The sequence below is a fragment of the Hemibagrus wyckioides genome, linkage group LG20 (genome assembly GCF_019097595.1).
Source record: "Hemibagrus wyckioides isolate EC202008001 linkage group LG20, SWU_Hwy_1.0, whole genome shotgun sequence".
NCBI classification, from domain to species: Eukaryota; Metazoa; Chordata; class Actinopteri; order Siluriformes; family Bagridae; genus Hemibagrus; species Hemibagrus wyckioides.
Genome location: NC_080729.1, coordinates 10,759,403 through 10,780,808, shown reverse-complemented (window position 1 = coordinate 10,780,808; position 21,406 = coordinate 10,759,403). Strand labels below are relative to the sequence as shown.

At 38.9% G+C, this 21,406-nt stretch overlaps 1 protein-coding gene across 2 annotated transcripts in view; it reads left to right on the top strand.

Moving 5' to 3' along the window:
• The first annotated feature begins 14,284 nt into the window (after nucleotides 1-14,284).
• The window catches only part of camsap2b (calmodulin regulated spectrin-associated protein family, member 2b), a 46,256-nt gene continuing 39,134 nt past the window's right edge, over nucleotides 14,285-21,406 (top strand). For both annotated transcript variants that reach the window (XM_058418774.1, XM_058418773.1), the window contains exon 1: nucleotides 14,285-14,867. In XM_058418774.1, coding sequence (XP_058274757.1) covers nucleotides 14,729-14,867 — 139 coding nt within the window. In that variant the 5' untranslated portion in view covers nucleotides 14,285-14,728. The remainder of the gene's footprint in view (nucleotides 14,868-21,406) is intronic.

Below are 21,406 nucleotides of genomic sequence, written 5' to 3'. Positions count from 1 at the left end.
GCACCCAACCACAGTATTGACCAGGACAAATGGTTTGGCTTTCCACCAAAAATCTCTGACTGCCCTGCAAATAAATCAGTCCCAGGTATATTGGACCTTCCAAAGATTTATGCCAGATCAACCCGGTCACGTATCATTTTCAGTTACCCGCCAGTTACTGCATCTCCCCCTCTTTCCATGCCTCCATCCTTAAACCAGACCGTGCTGTACTGGAAATTTATGGGTCCCCAGCCTACCTGGTCCATGCAATCCTGAAATCTTGGAGAAGAAGGTGCAAACTCCAATACTTAGTTGACTGAAAAGGGTACGGCCAGAAGAGAAATTCTCGGTGAATGCAAACGACATCTTTGACCCTCACTGAACACCCAGACCAACAAGCCCAGAGCTGATCCTGAGTGTTGTGTGTAGTCAGTGCCTTACTGTGAGTTGTTACAACATGAAGAAGGCTATCAATGTCACATCTCCAGCAGTACACATACAGATGCCATCTCACCTGTGGTTCACCTTGCCTTCATTCACTTGGAGAACAAGGACTTCTATGTTTGATTGCCTTTCTTGGACTTCAATTCCATCTTTAACACCATCCCCCCAAACTAATCACTTCGACTGAGTTCATCTTTGTGCAACTGGGTACTGGACTTCTTAACAAATAAGCCCAAATCCTTTAGAATCTACAACATATCATCCTCCCCCATTATCCTTAATATTGGTTCTACCCAGGGATGCATCCTGAGCTCCCTAATGTACAGACTGCTGACCTATGACTGCTCAGTAGAGCATCCTAGCAATCATAATGTGAAGTTTGAAGGTAACATGGCAGTGGTGAGACTCATCACTCACAGCAATGAGTTCAAGTACAGTCTGGAAGTGGAAAAATTAGAAGTCTGATGCAAAGTAAACAACCATCAATTTCCATCAATGCAAAGAAAACAAAGAAGATGATAATGGATGTTAGGATACAGGCACTACTCCCATTCCTCTCAACATGGGGAAGGGGGGCTGTGGTTGAGGTGGTTTCCTGCTTTAAATACCTGGGGATGCATATCTTTGATAACCTCAACTGGAGCATCAATAATTAAGGCCCACCAACTCCTCTACTTCTTGAGGAGGCTGAAGCATGCTGGCCTTGGCACTTCAGGCCTCATTTCCTTCTACAGGTCTGTGGTGAAGGGTATCCACACTTCTTGCATAACTATGTGTATGGTAACTAAGACATGGGGAAACTAACCTAATAAGGAAGACATGACAACACTAACAGAAACCAAATGGAACCGGTCTGCAAGCTTTTGAGAACCGGTTGATCGTCACCAGAAAACAAGGGATACACAAATAATCCAACAATAGCAAGAATGACAAATGGCTTGGTACATCGTGAGAGAACAATACTTTGCGTTAAAATGTAGCATACACGCTGCTGAAGTGTACAAAAACCCCGGAAGCGTTCCTTCATGGGTGGCGCTAAAATTCGGGCAAGACTCCCTTTGGCGGTCTGATGCCAGTTGGGATGTTACTGTACCAAGAAATGGCATTTTCCATATTTTGACTTATGCCATATATGGGTATTATGAAATGATATAAGTGGCATCTATTTATCATAACTTTCTAATTTTTTTTTGACTCCTCCTACTTACCTATCTAACAGGTAATTGATTGTCCTCAGCTGTGCCGGCTTACCAGTCATGAGTGGGGCGATATAAAGCCAAGAAGAAGGTGTCAGAGAAGAAGAGAGGAAGAAATAACTTCTCTGTCTTTATCAGACTGTTGTAGTAGCTGCGACTCTTGTTGTTGAATGTATTAGTTACTAATTTTACCATTTACCTTCATCAGCCTGTCTCATCTTTTGTTTTTAAACCTATTTAAATAGATTTGCTACCTTATGGGTTGTTTATTTGTTCATTTATTTGGAGGTTGTAGGGAGGTGCTTGCCATTTTTGTTGGGAGTTAGGGAAGTGGTTATTTATTTATTTATTTATTTATTTATTTTTTCTGTGTTTATTTAGATGACTTACTTTTTTAGGCAGATTGCTTTGTCATTTTGGGCTTGCCCCCTCCTGAAGTTACTTTCATTTTGGCAATGATTTCTTCTTCTTCTTCTTCTTCTTTCTTCTTCTTCTTCTTCTTCTTCTTCTTCTTCTTCTTCTTCTTATTATTATTATTATGACATGTTAATCTTTCTTTTTTGGAATTGTAAATACATTATTGAAGGTACTTTTTGTTTGATGCTATGGCAGGACCTGAACTGGTGCTCTTTGAAATCTACCTTATTAGACTTTATTTTAGTTTGTAACTTCCACACATATCCCTAGTCTAAGGTGGGATGTAACAATAACATGCACAAGCAATTTTTGACAGGTAGCCAGCTACTGAAAGCTTTTGGCATGGTAATTAACATTTCCCTTTTTGAACTAAAAACAATGTATTGTGAGATATTTGCTACATATTTCAGATAAAATAAAAAGAAAATGCAATCCCATTTTCAAATGAATAATTATTATGAGAATATTTAAATAAAAATAAAGTAAAAAAAAATAAAGAAAATAAAAATAAAGTAAAAAAAATCTCACATAAATGGCGCCATCTGCTGTTCATACAGTATAATGACATTTAGAAGTCTGCTATGTATGATAACCCCACATTTCAGGAGTAATTTCTGAAGTATAAACAAAAACCCCTGTCTTACATTCAGTACAATATGTTCAAGCCTGTTTATTGGTGGAGCACTCCAAGGTGGCCAAATTTCACTAAACTTGGTGTGTGCCACCCAAGGCTGCATGGTAAGCATGTGCACTGACCTATATGCCAATGAACATAAGCATGGCAGAGATATGGTCACCTTTATGGTCACCTTCAAGGGCAAATTTATGGGTAAACTGTGGTCATATTGTTTAAACTGATCTTTTGAATTCTATTCTAAGTCGTAGTAAGACTGAGTACATGTGTGTGAATGAAAGGGAGGGAAGTGGAATAGTAAGATTACAGGGTGAAAAGGTGAAGAAGGCACAGGAGTTTAAGTACTTGGGGTCAATAGTCCAGAGTAATGGAGAGTGTGGGAAAGAGGTAAAGAAGCGAGTGCAGGCAGGTTGGAATGGGTGGAGAAATGTTTCGGGAGTTCTGGGAAAAATATCAGTGAGAATCAAGGGGAAGGTGTAAAAGACAGTCATGAGACCGGCCATACTGTATGGTTTAGAGACAGTGTCACTGAGGAAGAGACAGGAGTCAGAGCTGGAGGTAGCAGAGCTGAAGATGTTGAGGTTCTCTTTGGGAGTGACAAGGTTAGACAGGATTAGGAACGAGTAATTGATGCATATTGATTGCTAATACAACAAGGTGTACCAAGTTTAGCATCGCTCCAACAAAGCACTCTTGATATATGTGATTTAGCAGTGATAGGGTCAACAGTGTAGGACTAGTTCTGTTGTGTATTGCATTCAAAGTGTTGCACAGTCTGGCCTTACGGCACTCCGTACTGGTACTCTGTTTTAAATACACATGTGTAATAGGTGTAAAAAGGATTCTCCTGTATTCAGTGAACAAACAGTAAAGTTATGTTGCAGAAAAACTCATGTCAGTGTCGTCGTTAAAAGCAGTACATGGTCACTTCGTGCAGATGCAACAAGTTCACAAGAGTGAAGAGTGAATTTTTCAAATTTTTATTAAAGAATCCAATAAAGCGCAGGTGTCTATTCAAGTCAGCATGGGGTTCAGGGGCTCACAATAAGGATCACAACTCTAGGAGAAATATTTCAAACAGTATAAGCAAATTTCTTCTCTGAAATTTGGCCTGTTGGTGGTGCTACAGGGATTGATAGATTGACACCACATGTGGTGACTGTATACCTTGTACTGTGCTCTGTAAGGCAATCCACCAATAACTATTCTATGTCTGCCATAGAAAACCACTGAAAAAACAATAATACCAAAATGGCTGGCACACAGGTTTCATGCTTTCCCGACTAGGGTCATTTGCTGTGATGATGCACTAGAAATTCTGAATATCTGCTTTGGTTCCAAAGTTACAGGAATTTGATTTCTTTCTGTTTTTCTGGTTTCTTGACTGGATAAAATACTTTACGGAGATTCACTGAGCTAGCATGGAAGATTTTCCCCCTCTGTTCTACTGTTTTTGTGTATTGTAACAGAGCAGCGAGTAGTTTTTCCTTGACTAACTGCTATATACTGCTGAATTACCAGTGCTTCACGGACTTTCAAGTGCAAAACTCCACATTTAACATCTTTGCCAATCCTTTTATTACAGATGTAGGTTCTCTAACTAATGCCTGAAACCCACTGTCAATTTGTCCAAAGAATTAGTATTCTGTATCTATTGTAAGTTGACGATCAGCCAAATGTTAACAATACTTTCACAATTTAAAATATGTGAACAATTTACTTGCTGCCAGTAAATCAATGTAAAAATTATAATAGCTATAATTTAGATATTCAGTGGCCATTCAGGCAATGTAAATAATCAATTACATTCATTCAGCTTTACAGAAATCCAGAAATAGATTTATACTTACATTTTGATGAACAAGCCTCTGGAGAAAATGGCAGTTCAATTCAATTCAATTAAATTTTATTTGTATAACGCATTAGTCAATGGATGTTGTCACAAAGCAGCTTCACAGGAACATAAAAATTATAAAGTTTAAAATTAAAATTTATATTTATACCTAATAAGCAAGCCAGAGGCAACGAAGGCAAGGAAAAACTCCCTGAGGTGATATGAGGAATAAACCTTATGAGGAACCAGACTCCAAAGGGAAACCATCCTCATTTGGGGGACAACAGAGTGAGATTATAAATAATTTACTTTATACAACTGAATGTAGTCAAGTGGATTTGTGTAACCAAGAGATTTGAAGAACTTATAAGTATGAGCATCAGAGTAATTTTCTGAATTCATTATAAATTTAAGATCAATCTTTTCTTCCAAAGACATCAAATGTTCAATAATGGAGACCTGAGTTCAACCACAGCAACAGCAGTTCAAAGCCACTGCCAAGTGGTACCCACAGCAGTCCCATGTACCTCCAGACTGTGTGGAATGTTCTGAGTAGTGAGAACTTCCAAGAGATAAAACTCCAACCAGAAAAAGAGCATGTGTAACAGAGAGAGAGAGAGAGAGAGAGAGAGAGAGAGAGAGAGAATTAGAATAGAATTCAATTATTTATTTAACAATTTATTTAATTAACAAGTGAGTACATACACTATATTGCCAAAAGTATTCGCTCACCCATCCAAATAATCAGAATCAGGTGTTCCAATCACTTCCATGGCCACAGGTGTATAAAATCAAGCACCTAGGCATGCAGACTGTTTTTACAAACATTTGTGAAAGAATGGGTCGCTCTCAGGAGCTCAGTGAATTCCAGTGTGGAACTGTGATAGGATGCCACCTGTGCAACAAATCCAGTCGTGAAATTTCCTCACTCCTAAATATTCCACAGTCAACTGTCAGCTGTATTATAAGAACATGGAAGTGTTTGGGAACGACAGCAACTCAGCCACGAAGTGGTAGGCCACGTAAACTGACGGAGCGGGGTCAGCGGATGCTGAGGCGCATAGTGCAAAGAGATCGCCAACTTTCTGCAGAGTCAATCGCTACAGACCTCCAAACTTCATGTGGCCTTCAGATTAGCTCAAGAACAGTGCGCAGAGAGCTTCATGGAATGGGTTTCCATGGCCGAGCAGCTGCATCCAAGCCATACATCACCAAGTGCAATGCAAAGCGTCGGATTCAGTGGTGTAAAGCACGTCGCCACTGGACTCTAGAGCAGTGGAGATGCATTCTCTCGAGTGACGAATCGCGCTTCTCCATCTGGCAATCTGATGGACGAGTCTGGGTTTGGCGGGTACTTGAACGGTACTTGTCTGACTGCATTGTGCCAAGTGTAAAGTTTGGTGGAGGGGGGATTATGGTGTGGGGTTGTTTTTCAGGAGCTGGGCTTGGCCCCTTAGTTCCAGTGAAAGGAACTCTGAATGCTTCAGCATACCAAGACATTTTGGACAATTCCATGCTCCCAACTTTGTGGGAACAGTTTGGAGCTGGCCCCTTCCTCTTCCAACATGACTGTGCACCAGTGCACAAAGCAAGGTCCATAAAGACATGGATGACAGAGTCTGGTGTGGATGAACTTGACTGGCCTGCACAGAGTCCTGACCTCAACCCGATAGAACACCTTTGGGATGAATTAGAGCGGAGACTGAGAGCCAGGCCTTCTCGTCCAACATCAGTGTGTGACCTCATAAATGCGCTTCTGGAAGAATGGTCAAAAATTCCCATAAACACACTCCTAAACCTTGTGGACAGCCTTCCCAGAAGAGTTGAAGCTGTTATAGCTGCAAAGGGTGGACTGACGTCATATTGAACCCTATGGATTAGGAATGGGATGTCACTTAAGTTCATATGCGAGTCAAGGCAGGTGAGCGAATACTTTTGGCAATATAGTGTATGTTAGAGCATATGTTTGGGTTTCCCTTAAACACAGTGCAAATAAACTTTTAACACCACTCTAATTTAAAAGTGATGTAAGCCTATGTTTTATTAAACCATTCTTTGTTTATTGGCTTATCTTTAAATTCAAAATGTTCCCTACCACACCATGTCCCATCTCCCATTTAGTGCTACCATAGTAAAACTTTTAAAACTTAAAACTTTGCTGCCAAACAAGTCTAAATCCTTGTAGTCCTTCCAGGTCTAACAAAGACCCATATATAAGAAATAACTTTATTAATCCTGAAGGATTTTTTTCCCCAGAGACTTATTAGCACTTTGAGAGTTTAAGACTATTTTGGATAAATCCATTTCAGGTCCCAATGCAGCCCCCAATAATGGATAATATCCAACCGATCGCAGGCAGAACAATGCAGAACAAGGATATGTGCCACCATATGTACCAATGCATCCATATGTGCAGCAGCCCGCTCTGCAACCAGGACCAATGCTCCCAATATATTTCCACCTCAGCAACCAGCAAGGGCATTCCAAAGCTAACCCATGTGAGGACAAGGACAAAGGCAAAGGCAGTTTGTTAATCCCCAGGCCGAAGGTAATGTCCTTAGGTCACAGCTACCCGAATGTTAATGGGTGTGGAGAAAAAGGACACACCAAAAGGAACCTTTGGGTAGCTTTGACCTAAGAGCATTGGGATGATGGTGGAAATCGTGAAACAGGCTGGCACATGGCATATCTCCAGTGAGGTGTTAAAAATCCTTACAGAAGCTTATGTATGATGTCATAGCCACTGTGTACTCATCCAGGCTATTGATAGCAGTCTTGAATACATCCCAGTCAGTACAGTCCAGTCATGTCTGAAGATCCTTCTACAGCCTTCCTAGTCCACTGCTTTGATGTCCTTACAACAGGTTTAGAGAGTTTTAACTTTTGCCTGTATGCAAAAACAGATGGACCATTAAGTGGTCAGAGTTTCCCTGTGAGGCTTGTGGAACTGTGTGATAGGCACTGTTGATTGTGGCCTGTGGAATGTTGGTCCACTCCTCTTCAATGGCTGTGCGAAGTTGCTGAATATTGGCAGGAACTGGAACTGTTGTATACACCTGCCCACCCCACCGCCACCATGGGCCACTCGATCCACAACGTTGATCAGCAAACCGCTCACCCACACAACGCCATACACGCTGTCTGCCATCTGCCCTGTACAGTGAAAACCGGGATTCATCCGTGAAGAAAACACCTCTCCAAAGTGCCAGACACCATCGAATGTGAGCATTTGCCCACTCAAGTCGCTTACGAAGACGAACTGCAGTCAGGTTGAGACCCCGATGAGGACGACGAGCATGCAGATGAACATCCCTGAGACGGTTTCTGACAGTTTGTGCAGAAATTCTTTGGTTATGCAAACCGATTGTTGCAGCAGCTGTCCGGGTGGCTGGTCTCAGACAATCTTGGAGGTGAAGATGCTGGATGTGGAGGTCCTGGGCTGGTGTGGTTACACGTGGTCTGCGGTTGTGAGGCCGGTTGGATGTACTGCCAAATTCTCTGAAACGCCTTTGGAGACGGCTTATGGTAGAGAAATGAACATTCAATTCACGGGCTACAGCTCTGGTGGACATTCCTGCAGTCATCATGCCATTTGCACGCTCCCTCAACACTTGCGACATCTGTGGCATTGTGCTGTGTGATAAAACTGCACATTTTAGAGTGGACTTTTATTGTAGCCATCCTCAGGCACACCTGTGCAATAATCCTGCTGTCTAATCAGCATCTTGATATGCCACACCTGTGAGGTGGATGGATTACCTCGGCAAAGGAGAAGTGCTCACTAACACAGATTTAGACAGATTTGTGAACAATATTTGAGAGAAATAGGCCTTTTGTGTACATAGAAAAAGTCTTAGATCTTTGAGTTCAGCTCATGAAAAATGGGGGCAAAAACAAAAGTGTTGTGTTTATAATTTTGTTCAGTGTATGTTAGTGGAAGATCTAGTTTCACTAAACATCACATGCATGTTCAGTATGTGGATGATTTGCTAATTTGTAGCCCAATTAAGGAACAATGTAGAGCAGAGTTGTTAAAGGTCATTATGTAGCTTACAGAAAATGGACATAAAGTCAGCAGGGAAAATATGCAGTTTTGCAAAGAAGTGAAATACATCGGCAGAGAATTATGAGTAACAAATAGGCCTTGTACTCCTGCTCATTCAGAAACTGTATAAAGCACCCCCAAACCTCAGATGGTAAAACAAATACAATCAGAGGAGTATGCAACATTTAAAATGCTAAAAGGTGATCTTTGCTCCACACCAGCACTGGCTGGGCCTGACATTTCATTGGTATGTCTGAGAGAAGCAGGGATTTGCTAACGCTGTGCAAATGTAACAACAAGGCCCAATTAAAGCTAACTGCCAGTTGTAGTACATCCCTTAAAAACATAGAGAAGGGAATGCCATCATGCTATTGTGGGTTAGCAGCCTTTGCATACCAAAAAAGCTTCTTCTATTATCATGGGTCACCGACTGTGTCAGACAGTGAACTCAACAAATATAATGAGCAGTATGACTATCTCTCACAACATTTAAAAGTGCATCAAGATCTCAAAAATTACACTGCCAGGATACTTGTTCATGGCTCCCAACTCAGACCTCACCTAATTTTCTATTGTCTAGGCCCTACCCTTTAACCAAACTTATGAAGCTCAGTTAGCTGACACAACGTAAACATTAACCTAGGAGAGTAGAGTGTTCTTCAGTTTAAAGTTCTGATCTCAGTTTGACAACAATTTTCTTTAACTATGCATTTCTTGTGCTGTAAACTGTTCTTCACCCTTACTTCTCATTGACAGTCTAACTGCATCAACAAGCATCTTGCGGTCAGGAAAGAAATTTCCGCTCACATTTTCCATTTAATCTCCAGCCTTATTTGGAATTCTCATACCTTCAGCAGGCTCATGTCTGTCTTCTCCACCATCAGTATGTCCCATTATTATGCAAGACATGCCCTTCTTTTCCACATTGAAAACATTTAATTGTTTCTAAACTTGCAAACACCACATAGTCAAAACCATTCATTGTAAATTTAAATGCCACACTTAGTAGTTCTTAAATGCAACACTACTCTAGTACTTCACCCTTGTGTATAAGAAGCTGTCAATAACATTTTTTTGCTTTGTTCTTTCTGTCTCTGTGCTGTCTTCAGTGCCTCCACAATGTTTTTTAGACGAGCCACAAACTGCACTACCACATCATCAGAGTTTACATGTTGGAACAGGAGGTCAACTGGGTGATGAGGTACGCTACAAAACATGAGATAAATAGTTGTCTTATGTTCCATGGCAGCAGTAACAATTAGTAGTTGTAACCGAATGTAAGCAGCAGTAGCATTTGAGGCCATTTTGCTTTTGACTTAGAAGGCAAAATTCTAATCATGGTGCCAAGGGTTCTGTCGAATCTTTCAGCAATACTAATTTCCCATGGGGTAGTTAAGTGTTGTGTGTGACTTTTCACCTGCTAGGGTCAAAAGTTCCATTATCAGCTTGCTTTCAAAATTTGCCCCTTGGTCAGAATTAATCCACTTGGGAATGAAATAAATCAGAAAGAAGTCATTCCAGAGTTTATGAGCTACCTGCGAGTCTTACACAGTAAAGCATCGGCCATTTTGGAAAAGTGATCGGTCATGAACAGTACTTCCATAGACTTACCACCACTGACTTCCACAGACCAAAAGACAATGCAGGCCAGCTCCATCAGCTCTGATGCACAAATACTCTCCAAAGGAGCACAGACATAGGGTTCTGATATAATCCCAACAATACAGCGGTAACAATACTTGACATGGTCATCATTGTTTCTGTTCATTCCAATCTAAAACAATCTTTGCCTTGCCAATGACAGTGACTTGCCCAGCTCTTGATGACCTGCTGCATCATGTATGCCAGTGAAGATTACAAAAAGGAAAAGTTGTCTGTTCATGTTTGCTAATTATTTGCTACATATCAGGCATACAGGTAAGACAGCATTATTAGCAGTAAAAGCAAATGAATCTGTCCACGCAGAATAAAACCCTCTGTTTTCATCAGAGACTTGCACACATCAGCACAACTTTATTCAGTAGTCATACTGTTTTACCAAGGATCTGCATTCATGTACACATTTTTATATTTCTGCCCTTTTTTTACTGTATTTATTTTTAATGACATTCTATTAACAGTAAAAGATTGCAGTGGACCACTTTTAGGCACACTGGTTTAACTTACAGATGTTTGTGGGTCACAAGGTTTGCCCCAAGATCACTAATCTCAAACACAATCCTCTTCTAATTTGCAGCAAGACAATCCTCCAAGATGCGCAAAGGATAGGTATCCTTCACTATTCTGCCATTTAACCATCTAAAGTCTGTGCCATTATGGAGTTCAACACTTTTCTTATAAGAGGATTAAGGGTGAGGCAAAGTCACTCTATGACTTCTCTATATACTTTTCTCTTCTATTTCATTTAAAGCAATCTGCAGCTTCTAGAGATGACCTGATAGGACACTCGGAATGAGATTAACTCTCCATGGACAAAGTATTTCATTTTACTACTTTCATTTGCTGATTGCAAATCAAGGACACTTTAATCTGTTCTCATTAGAGCTCATCTTCATGCTCTAGTGTAACCCCACAGGTCCTACTTGCACCCACTCTGAGCGGGTCTCGAACCCAGGTATCTGGCATGGGAGGCTAAAGGCTAACAAGGAGGCTAAAGACTGTAGCCACTAGCGTCACTTGCAAGTGTGCCTCTTGAGAACAGGGGAGTGAGGTTTACCTATACAGCACCTACTGCTGGCCTCAGTTACACTAACACCTCCTTGGCTGTCCACTATGTAATGTGCTTCCTCTTGATTGTACTGTATAAACAAACCTGGATTCAAGTTGGTACTTCATGGCTACTCTACTCTTGTCTACTCTACTCTGCCAATATTCTCTGAGTTTCTACCTGTGTCAGGCTCTCATCTGCTATATCTGCAGCTTTACTAAGATGGAACATGTAACCTTTGGGGCACCCACTGTGGCTCAGCACAGTACTATAAAAATCAGCTGATGGAATGTTGGAATATGGCAGATCTAATTTGCTGTGCCAAGATGCCACATATTACTATTGGCTGTTGAACTGGATCTTTCACTCCATAGTGAAATTATGACTACTGTATGTCTTTGAGATATCCTTGAGAGATTAAATCCCTCCCACATAATCAGACACTTCAGAACCTTAACAAGCTAAAATCTCACAACTTGTAAATAAACCTTGTTTACAGTTATAAAAGCAGAAATATATATCATACAGCACAGTTTACAATTGATTTGCATGTGTTTATAACATTATTAAGTATGCTCCTATCCTACAGTAGTCTAAAAGGGTGTACATTGTGAGAGACTGTGAAGTGCACCATCATAGCCCAACTTTAAAAATTATTTATGTTTACTACTTAGCATTCATTATAGAGTTTGGGACTCAGCATTAACAGCCATTGGCTATTATGAAATATTCATACACAAGCACCACAAGTCTCTATTTATAATGGAAATCTACATTTAAAGTTATATTCTAATATTATTTAATATAAGTGTGTATCTAAATAGTAGGTACCCATATATTACAACCAGGATGAATAAGTTTACTTGTAGGCTTTTATTTTGAGCATAAATGAAAATAGCTGTTGTACATTTTTTTCAAGAAACAAGACAATAAAAACTAGATGTTGTTACAAATCCTTACAGAATGCTTGTATACTTTGCTGGAATAAGCAACCGTGCATAAATCGTTGCTGCCACCTGGTGGTTCGTGTGCCCTAACAAGGGCAAAGAAAGGCAAAAATCTATTATTGCTGATAGAGTTGAACAGAAAAGAACACTTCAAAGTAAGTAAAAACAATAAAATAAACTGAAGGTTTTGTGTTTTATCTGAGCCAGTCCTCGTGATGATACTGGGAAATTTTAAGTATTAGACAAGAATTTCTACTAGAATGCAGGTCAGGCTTTTGCAGGTTTATGTCTGTGTTAATTACCAATCATTCAATGTTGGTATAAAATCTTGAGCGCTAATAGATTTGAAAGGATTTGAGCACAAACTGATTTCTTTCCCACTGATTTTGGGCATTTGTGAGATTAAATTGAATCAAACATGCAGATCAAACATCTGGAATAAATGATGTGTGAACTAAGCATTTCCAGTTGGTGGTGCCAAAATACATCTATTTCACTGTCATATCTTCAGCTGAGAAATTAAACACATTCACTTGAGCACTTGGCCTGTCCTTCTCTGCAGTGTAACTATAACTCTAACTATAGATAAATACTTTCACAGGCTTCACAGGTAGATGGGCCATTTTTTACCAGGTCTCTGATGGCCCATTAAACCATGCCATCTAATGCCACACCATTTAATACAAAATATTTCATCAAGATTTTAATAGTCTTTTAAATAGTTTAATGATTTTAAAATTTCTTATTATTGGGTATGCCTCCTGTAACAAGAGTGTATACTTGAGCTGGCATGAATTTTACAACTTTCTGCAAATCCTGAAGAGCCTTTTTATATCAGAATGCTTTAAAAATGTCAAAAAAGAGTATATTGTGATGTAGCGGAATGTTTGGCTTTCTCTGTCTTCGAGTCCTCAATATATGTTTGATAGAATTTACATTGAGTTCATTACCAATCCTTCTTCAAAGATCCAAAAACCAAGATTATAGTCTTTCTAAAGTGAGGTGATACTTTTCTTTTGTCAGGGTATAATCAGTGCAGGTGTCCCATTCTAGTGTAGGAAAAACCCTGCTTGCAAACTTGTGTATTCCCACCACTATGTTTTATTAATGGTTTCATACCCTGTCTGTTTCTGTTACTGCTAACTCTCAAACTGTTTCTGTTACTCTCAAACTTGGTTTCATCAGTAAATATGAGTTTTTCCAGTGATCCACTGTGAAATGCTCGTATGCCTTAGCCCATGCCAAACATTTGGCTTTGTTTACTGCAGTGTGCTCCTCTCATCCTTTGAGACCACTACTAGCTAGCAGTGTTTTTGATAATATTTTTGCAGTTTGGAGTCTTGTTCTTTATTTTGCATATTCTGTATCTGTGATGAACGAAGCTTCAGATGTTGTGATTATTTTGGTTTGATTACATTGTTTGATTATATTGCTTTGATTACAATGGATCTAGTTTCAGCAAAGTGTGCTTGTGTGCCCCTGGAAACATAATGCTTAGAATTTGACTACTGATATTTTACGTGGTCCTGATTTGTAGCATTGGCATTAATTTTTATTATTACAAATAAGATGGCTGCTACTGATTTTTCAATATGGCACAATCATATCATAAGTTTAGATTATGGAAATAAATTGTAAAATCGACTTAGATGGCATTTATATATTTAAATGGGAAATGTAGATGTAAATACACGTTTGAATTTGAACGACGTCCAGAAAATCCTGGCATAGATTTCTTGAATCTACTGCATGGTCTGAACTAGAAGTAATCAGACCCATCACATGCATATTGTTTATGTGTACGTGTTTTCCTACTCCCTTGAACTAAAAAGGCAAATAATAATGTGATAAAAACAAGAAAACTAGTATCAATTATTTAGGCCGTGGATGTTCTTGGATTCATATACAAGTTCACGTGAATGTTTGACTAGTGTTTAGATGGACAGTCGTGTACTGCTGTCTGTAGTCAAAGGAGGAAAAAGTTTGGTGCTGAAAGGATGAAAAACGTCACCAGACTGCATTTTGGCGTGGCGCGCATGCGCAGGCAACTCCTACTTTTCCAGACTAGTGCGGCAGGCGAACCGCAGAAAGAGAGAGAGAGAGAGAGAGAGAGAGAGAATTTGGGAGGGCACAGTCTTAAACTTAAAGAAGAGGGAAATCCGCTAAAGTTACACGCGGCAATGGTTTTAAATCTGGGTAGGGCGCACTGACATACTTAATGATGGCAGGATTTTGCGTGTCCCGCTGCGCTTGAGCCTGTGCCGCAACCTAAGGATAATGTCGGAGAAAGGCTGAAAACTACCGCAGATCTCTGCGTTTAGTCGCTGGATCTATCTCGGCCCACGATAGAGAAACGGCGGAATGGTTTTCTCCGTGACACGGGAACATTTTGCCACGCGCCTACCCGATATTCAGTAGAGCTCCAGCAGCGCGTGGTTATTTTTGGTAGGCGATTTGCGCATTGAGAGAAATGCCATCAGCCGGGTTTTTTCCCTAGTTCCGCTCTTATCCTCCTGGAAGTCGTGATGGAAGACGCAGGAGGCTCCAAACACAACAGGAGGACGTTCGTCGTCCCTGCCATTAAATCGTTTGACCACTACGACTTTGCGAGGGCAAAAATAGCCTGCAGCTTGACGTGGCTCGTAGCCAAAGCCTTTGGTTCAGGTAGGTGTCACTCCGTAATATTTCCACACATCTCGGAGTGAGGAAGGAATATGGTAAAGAAAAGAACAAGTTTCTAGGCCTGTGTTAAACAGAATCGTTTAGATAAAGCAATAAATAAGTTATCAGGCTACTTCGCGTTTTCCACTTCCACATATGATGTGTCTCCGAGGCTTCGTCTAAAACTGCATTCTTCGTTAATAAGCAGTGTCACGAGTACTACTGGATATTGATGTAGTGTTTAGTAGGGCAGTATGCTGTTCTGAACGTGGCCCTGTATTTCCGAGCTGTCTTTAGCCCAGGGACTGTACGACAATCCAACCTCTACTCTGAATACGTGTATATATATTCATACAGAGTATGAATACTCTGAATGTACAAGCTTCTTTTATATTCACGCCCTCTTTATTAAATTGACTGATAAGCTGATCTAAATCACTATTAAACCATTATGCTACAGTATGAGAAACCTGCAATCATAATTCTATGATTTGGTTCAGATATGACTTTACAGATAGGTATTAATCATCCTGTGCCCATTAACTTTTGCTCCATGATGTTATTTTTCACCTATGCCAGTTTAATGTTTATTCTGTGAAGATGCCTCCCTTCTATCTGGTAAAGGCCAAATTTTTCACTATTTGATTAAAGTTTATGGATACCTAACCATCAGAACCATTTGTGGAACTTCCCTGCTGTTGTCATAAACAAGTTGGAGCACACAATTGTATACAGTGTCATTGTATACAGTAACATGAACATTTCTCTTCTTGGGGCTAATGGGCCCTATCCCAGACATGGTTGGATTGGAAGAACTCAAGGGGCCTTGAAAGAGCTCTGACAACAACCCAACTGAACACCTTGAGGATGAAACATACCCACACCATGTGATGATGTGTGGTGTGGTAAAGCAGCCTAGCATACCACAACACAGTGCTCTTGTGGAGTGAGCTGTAACAGGAAGGCCTTTGGTGACCGGGGATGTATGTTGGAGTGAGATCATTACAGGGACTCCCTGTTTTTCCTATCAGTGTCTACAATCTGTGTCAGGTTTTGTTGAATTTAGGTGCATAATTGATATAAGGTGATACAATAACAAGCACAAATGTGTTGAACTTTAGAACATTTTACGACATTTGGAATTTACGTAGAACATGTTATGCTGGTTGATATTTCAGTTTAATGTGAATATGGTCTAGCTGTAAGTTAGAGCCATTGTCATGTTTTAGTGCTTAAAATTTGATTAGACTGTTTTAGTCCCCGGTTCACTGTGAATTGGAGTAACCTGTCTAATGGATTTTAGAAACTTGTTTTTTCCCCAGTCTAGCTTAGCTGAGATAAGATCAAATTTCTGGTATAACACAGTTATAGGCATAACATACACTGGGTTGCTCTCCCCACCAATGTTTTTCAACAATAGTCTCATAAAATGTTGTGTAATAGCACATGGCAGAAACTGATTGAACTGTTTTAGCCTTATTCACAATGTTAGTGGTGTGCAGAGATTTTAGGCTAGAGATTAGATTTTAAGTTTTTAGGCAGTGGATCTTAAATACATGGTCATTTTATTTTTTATTTTTGCTTAAAACACAAATATTAGCTTAAGACTTATAAAAATGTGACTTGGTTATGTATCCTGTTAGAAAGACCCTATGAGCATAATTATGCTGTTGACCGTTGAGGCAGACAAACACAGGAAGTGTAGCCATTATTGGTACCTACAGTGTACTAGCCACATAAGCAGTATGTATTTGGCTTAATGCTATTCAATGAGTGTTGGTCAGTTTAGCATCAGTTTTACATTAGCAAGCTTGGCCATGGCTGAAAGATGCAACATAACATTTTTTTCAGCAGACAAAAAAACAGGGATGAATGTTTGTTACATCAAAGTGGGCTAAAGGGATGTGTTCAAGATTAGGCCAAGCATGCACGTGACTCAAGACAAAGCAGCAGTTGACTGGTATGAGCAAAGTATGGACATGGATGAAAGACTACTGTCTGCTCGCTCTTGTAAAAGAGTCTTTCTGAGTATATAATGGAGGCAGAAACTATGCAGTGCTATGCTACTGTGCAAGGCTATAACAAGGTTTAAAATATGGAGTCTAGCAGTTTAATAGCTCTTTAGCATGTATTAAATATAGTAACGTATTATAAAAAGGTAGGTAATAAGTGTAATGTAGTTTTTAAAATCAAAGTAATTCTTCTTATTCAGATTGCTTCAGATTGGCACAGATAAGAACAAACTCTAGATTTATCAGAATTTGGTTAGCAGTCTAAATTATTGATTTGAAAATGGTTATGGTTACTCTTGTGGAAAATAAGAGTACATGATGAAGATTGTGTAGAAGTGTTGGATTTGTGTTTTGTATATTTTAATCCAAATATCCTATAGAAGATCATGTATTTGGTAATTTTATTGCACATCCACAAAATATGAGGCACACCGAAGTAAACCTGTTGGTTCTAGTGCATATAAAATTCTCTATTCTTATCACAGTGAAATAAGATTTGAGAGATCCTGACAAGCTACACAAAAAATTGTTCCATAACATATAACCAAGCTTTATATGATTCAGAGTGCAAATATTTATATTTTGGTTTACTGTTAATAGTTGTTTTTCTTTTATATTCTTAATGGAGTTCCACTGACCAAAATGCTTCAGGCTGACTTTCTTTTTGTACTTGCGGAAAGTGTGGTTTCCTGTCTCTCTTTTCCCTTGACTGTCACACACAAAACGGAAACACTTTTAAGGAGCATGTTTAGGAAATTGGTGTGTTTCTCTGTAGGTGGAGTTTTTTGGTCAGCATTTCTTATAGTTTGGCAGTAGGCATTTTCCTTTGGCAAATGAGGGTTTTTTTTGGTTAGTTTCATATAGAATGGTATGAAAAATCCACAGCAGGATACAGAGTAGGATGTTACGTGTTTCTGCGGATTATGATAAATGGCATATACAAGTTCACCACCAAGCACATATTCATTAGGGCAACTGCTAGTATAAGTTTAACAAAAATGGTAAGTGGATTGTCCCACGACTTAGACTTAGAAATGCTACTCTCAATGTTTTTCTTTGATGGGTATACTGTAGTGCATGTAACACATACACACTAATGTATACACAGTATTGTATAAAGTCATGGACATTCTATTTTTTATTAAAAAAAATGAATGGGTGCATGCAATTAAAATCAACAATTAAAATGCTACTCAAAATGACCTCCCTGCACTGAAAAAATGAATTCATTACCCTTAATTAATTTAATTTAAGAAGGTTTTACACACAAAATTCAAATTAAATCCCTCCACAACTGGACAATTCCAATGTCCATTAGGACATCTGTGGCCTCTTCACCTTCACATTTCAGTAAAAAGATTCCAATGACTCTCTCAGACATTTCATTGTCGGGGTTCTCTGTGTCTTCAGACAAAACATTGACAAAACCTCATTTTTGACATTTTTAACATGCAAAATACTTGAGGTTGCCCAAAACTTCCACTGCACATTCAATATGGAAATCTTGCAGAAAAGAACATCACATATAAATATGTCAGTGTTTACAGTCTTCAGCCATGGTGATTATAAGAAAAGCTATATGAAAGATTCAGTTAGAAAAACATACCAAATATTCCTTTAATAGGTTGTGTTGATCTTCCCTCAGATATACACATATATTTTGGAGGACACAATCGCGCTTGATATTAATGCTGTCATTTATAAAAAAAAAAACAAAAAAACATGAATTTTATCTTCAGAAAGCCGGTTGTATGGCACCAATTTATTCATTCAATACTGCCTACTGCATGTGAGTTAATGTTACTCAGTATTTCACCTTATGATTGATCAGAATTTTAAAGATGGCTGTCATAATAAGGGTTAATTAAGGGTTAAAAAAATATATATATATTATTATATATATAATTATATATATATATATATATATATATATATATATATATATAAAATATAATATTCTATAGAGTCTATTCTAAGCTATTACTTTCCATGTAATGAAAGTTTACTGTGACTTGTGACAGCAAAATGAATATGCAAGGCATTCCATGACTTGAAAGTGCATGGGCAGTGAATGTCTGTGCATGGGTAATGCTGCCTTTGTTCATAGTTTCTGTGATGCAGTCTAAAATGCTTTAAAAGCTCATATCTGCTGGACAAAAGAAAACATCAAGCTTTACATTTCCACATTTGCTACCTTAAGCCTTAAGAACACAGGAAGCGGATACAGTAGGTTTATGAATGTGGAGGAATCTGAGATTGTAAGTTTGTATCAGGTGGTTATTATTGTGCTCGCTAGTGTTGGGTGATCCCAATGGCCCATGTCTGTTATTTACATTAGAGCTGAGATGTCTTAGACCAACTGTGTCTGTCTTTTCTTGTTCCTATTGTGCATATAAATCCAAAATGATCCAGTTCATATTTTCAAATTAAGAGCTTATAACAACTCTGATGCATGTTAGTGGTAGTGTGGTGGTTTAGGATGCTTTGCTGCATCAGGACCTGGAGGACTTGAAACTTAAAATTCTGCTTCATCTTGGAGAATACTTTAAGAGGAAGTTAGGTCATCTGTTCCTGTCAACTGAAGCTGAAGCAGTTGGGTCATTCAACAAGACAATGATCCAATAATCTACAAGCAAGTCTACCTCACAATGATTAAAAAATAAGAAATTCAAACTTTTGGACTGGCCAAAGACCATGACCCCCTCTTAGAATATTGTGAAAGGACCTGAAATGTGCATGCTCTAAAGCCTACAAATAACACTGAGCTGAAGCAGTTCTGCAAGGACACTAGCAGTTATTACTGCTAAGCATTTCTTAATGGTAGAAAATAAATACCTTGTTTATAACAAGAAAATAAGGAGACTTAATTTTTTGAAGACTTTTTTTTAATTTTCTGAAATGGGATTTCTACACAGAGATCATCTGTATCATAATTTTGTAATTTTGTCAGTTGAGGTTCAGACATGGCATCCCAATGTTTCTTTGAATCAAACTTTATTCTTTTCATCAGTCCAGCTCGCACTGTCTGTGACAGACATCCAACAAACCAATAATAACCAAGACTAGGCAGTTCTTCAGCTTATTTTTCTTCCTTGTTTTGGTTGGCAACAGGACAGCATGGCAGACAACACTGAGGAGTTGGATTTTAAAAAAATTCAGCATTGGTTATATAGAACTGCTGGATTTTAGACAATGACCACAGCACAATCACTGGTTCAAAACATGCAAAGCAAGATAGGAAAGGAAACACAATTTACAGTGTAAACAATGTATTTGAAAAAGGTAAATACTTACTACTACTTAAAGACATTATTGATCCTGTTACAGTTTAAAATTTGTTGACTTTCGAGGTTGCAAATATGTTTCTGACACCAGCATTCCTCTACCTTATTTTGTTTTATTTTATTATAATTTTTTTCATTTTTAAAAATATGTTAACCAGGTTTGATTATTTTCATTTTAGAAATGAAAATGTTGGAAAATGAACTTTATTAAATTAGTTTGAAAATGTACTTTGGCTTAAGGTATTTTTCCAACAAAAAAATTTAATGTTACAGAAAAATGTTGGCATGTCAGTAAAATTATAAATGTTTGTAGGTTTATTATAGTTTCCTGCTCTCAACAGTGATAATTCAACAGTTTAGGTGCAGGGTTATGTATAAGAAGACGCCTCAGTACTGCAAAGCTGTCTGTTGGACTGTTGCACTGCCAGGCAAGGCCCTCTCAGCTCTCGATGTGTGGTATTATGGCTGACCATCTGCTCTAATATCAAGTTACTAGCAGGATATGCACAGGAAAAAAATGTGTTAATATGTGTTAAATAAAATGCTTTACTTTTAAAACTTAATTTCTATATTTTTGAAAGCGTCAGAGTACTGTATGTATTGTCCATGAAAATTTGGGCATACATTTATTGCTATATTTAAAAAAAAAACAATCCCTTCAGACAGAGCAATTATTTGGCACGTTCCTAAAACAAAATGAACGCAGGAATGGCAAAAGGCACAGATGATCATGGAAACTCCTTCATAATAGTTTATGAAGGTGTAGAACACCCTCCAGGAGTCAGTCAACAATGAAGAGAAGATTTAACAAGACTAAATACAGGTGATTTACCACACATCACCATTGTTCACATCATGCAGGACCTGCCATGGTCCTGTCACATCCTTTTGAAGAAGGCCTGGCAGTGTCATACCATTTTAGATGCTTAAAGTCTTTATACTACCCTCTCATGTGCTAAGGACCTTCCACACGTGCACCATTGAGAGCATCCTGTTGAAAAGCATCACAGCCTCGTTTGGTAACAGCACCAAGCAGGACAGGCGAGCTCTCCAGAGGGTGGTGCGATTAGCTGAGCGTACCATCTGCACTGAGCTCCCTGACCTGCAGTCCATCTACCTCAAGCAATGCTGGACCAAGGCCAGCAATGCTGGATCAAGGAAGATAGTGAAGGACCTCAGCCATCTCAACAATGGACTCTTCCCTGTTGCGGTCAGGAAAGTGCTTCTGCTCTATAAAGGCAAACAC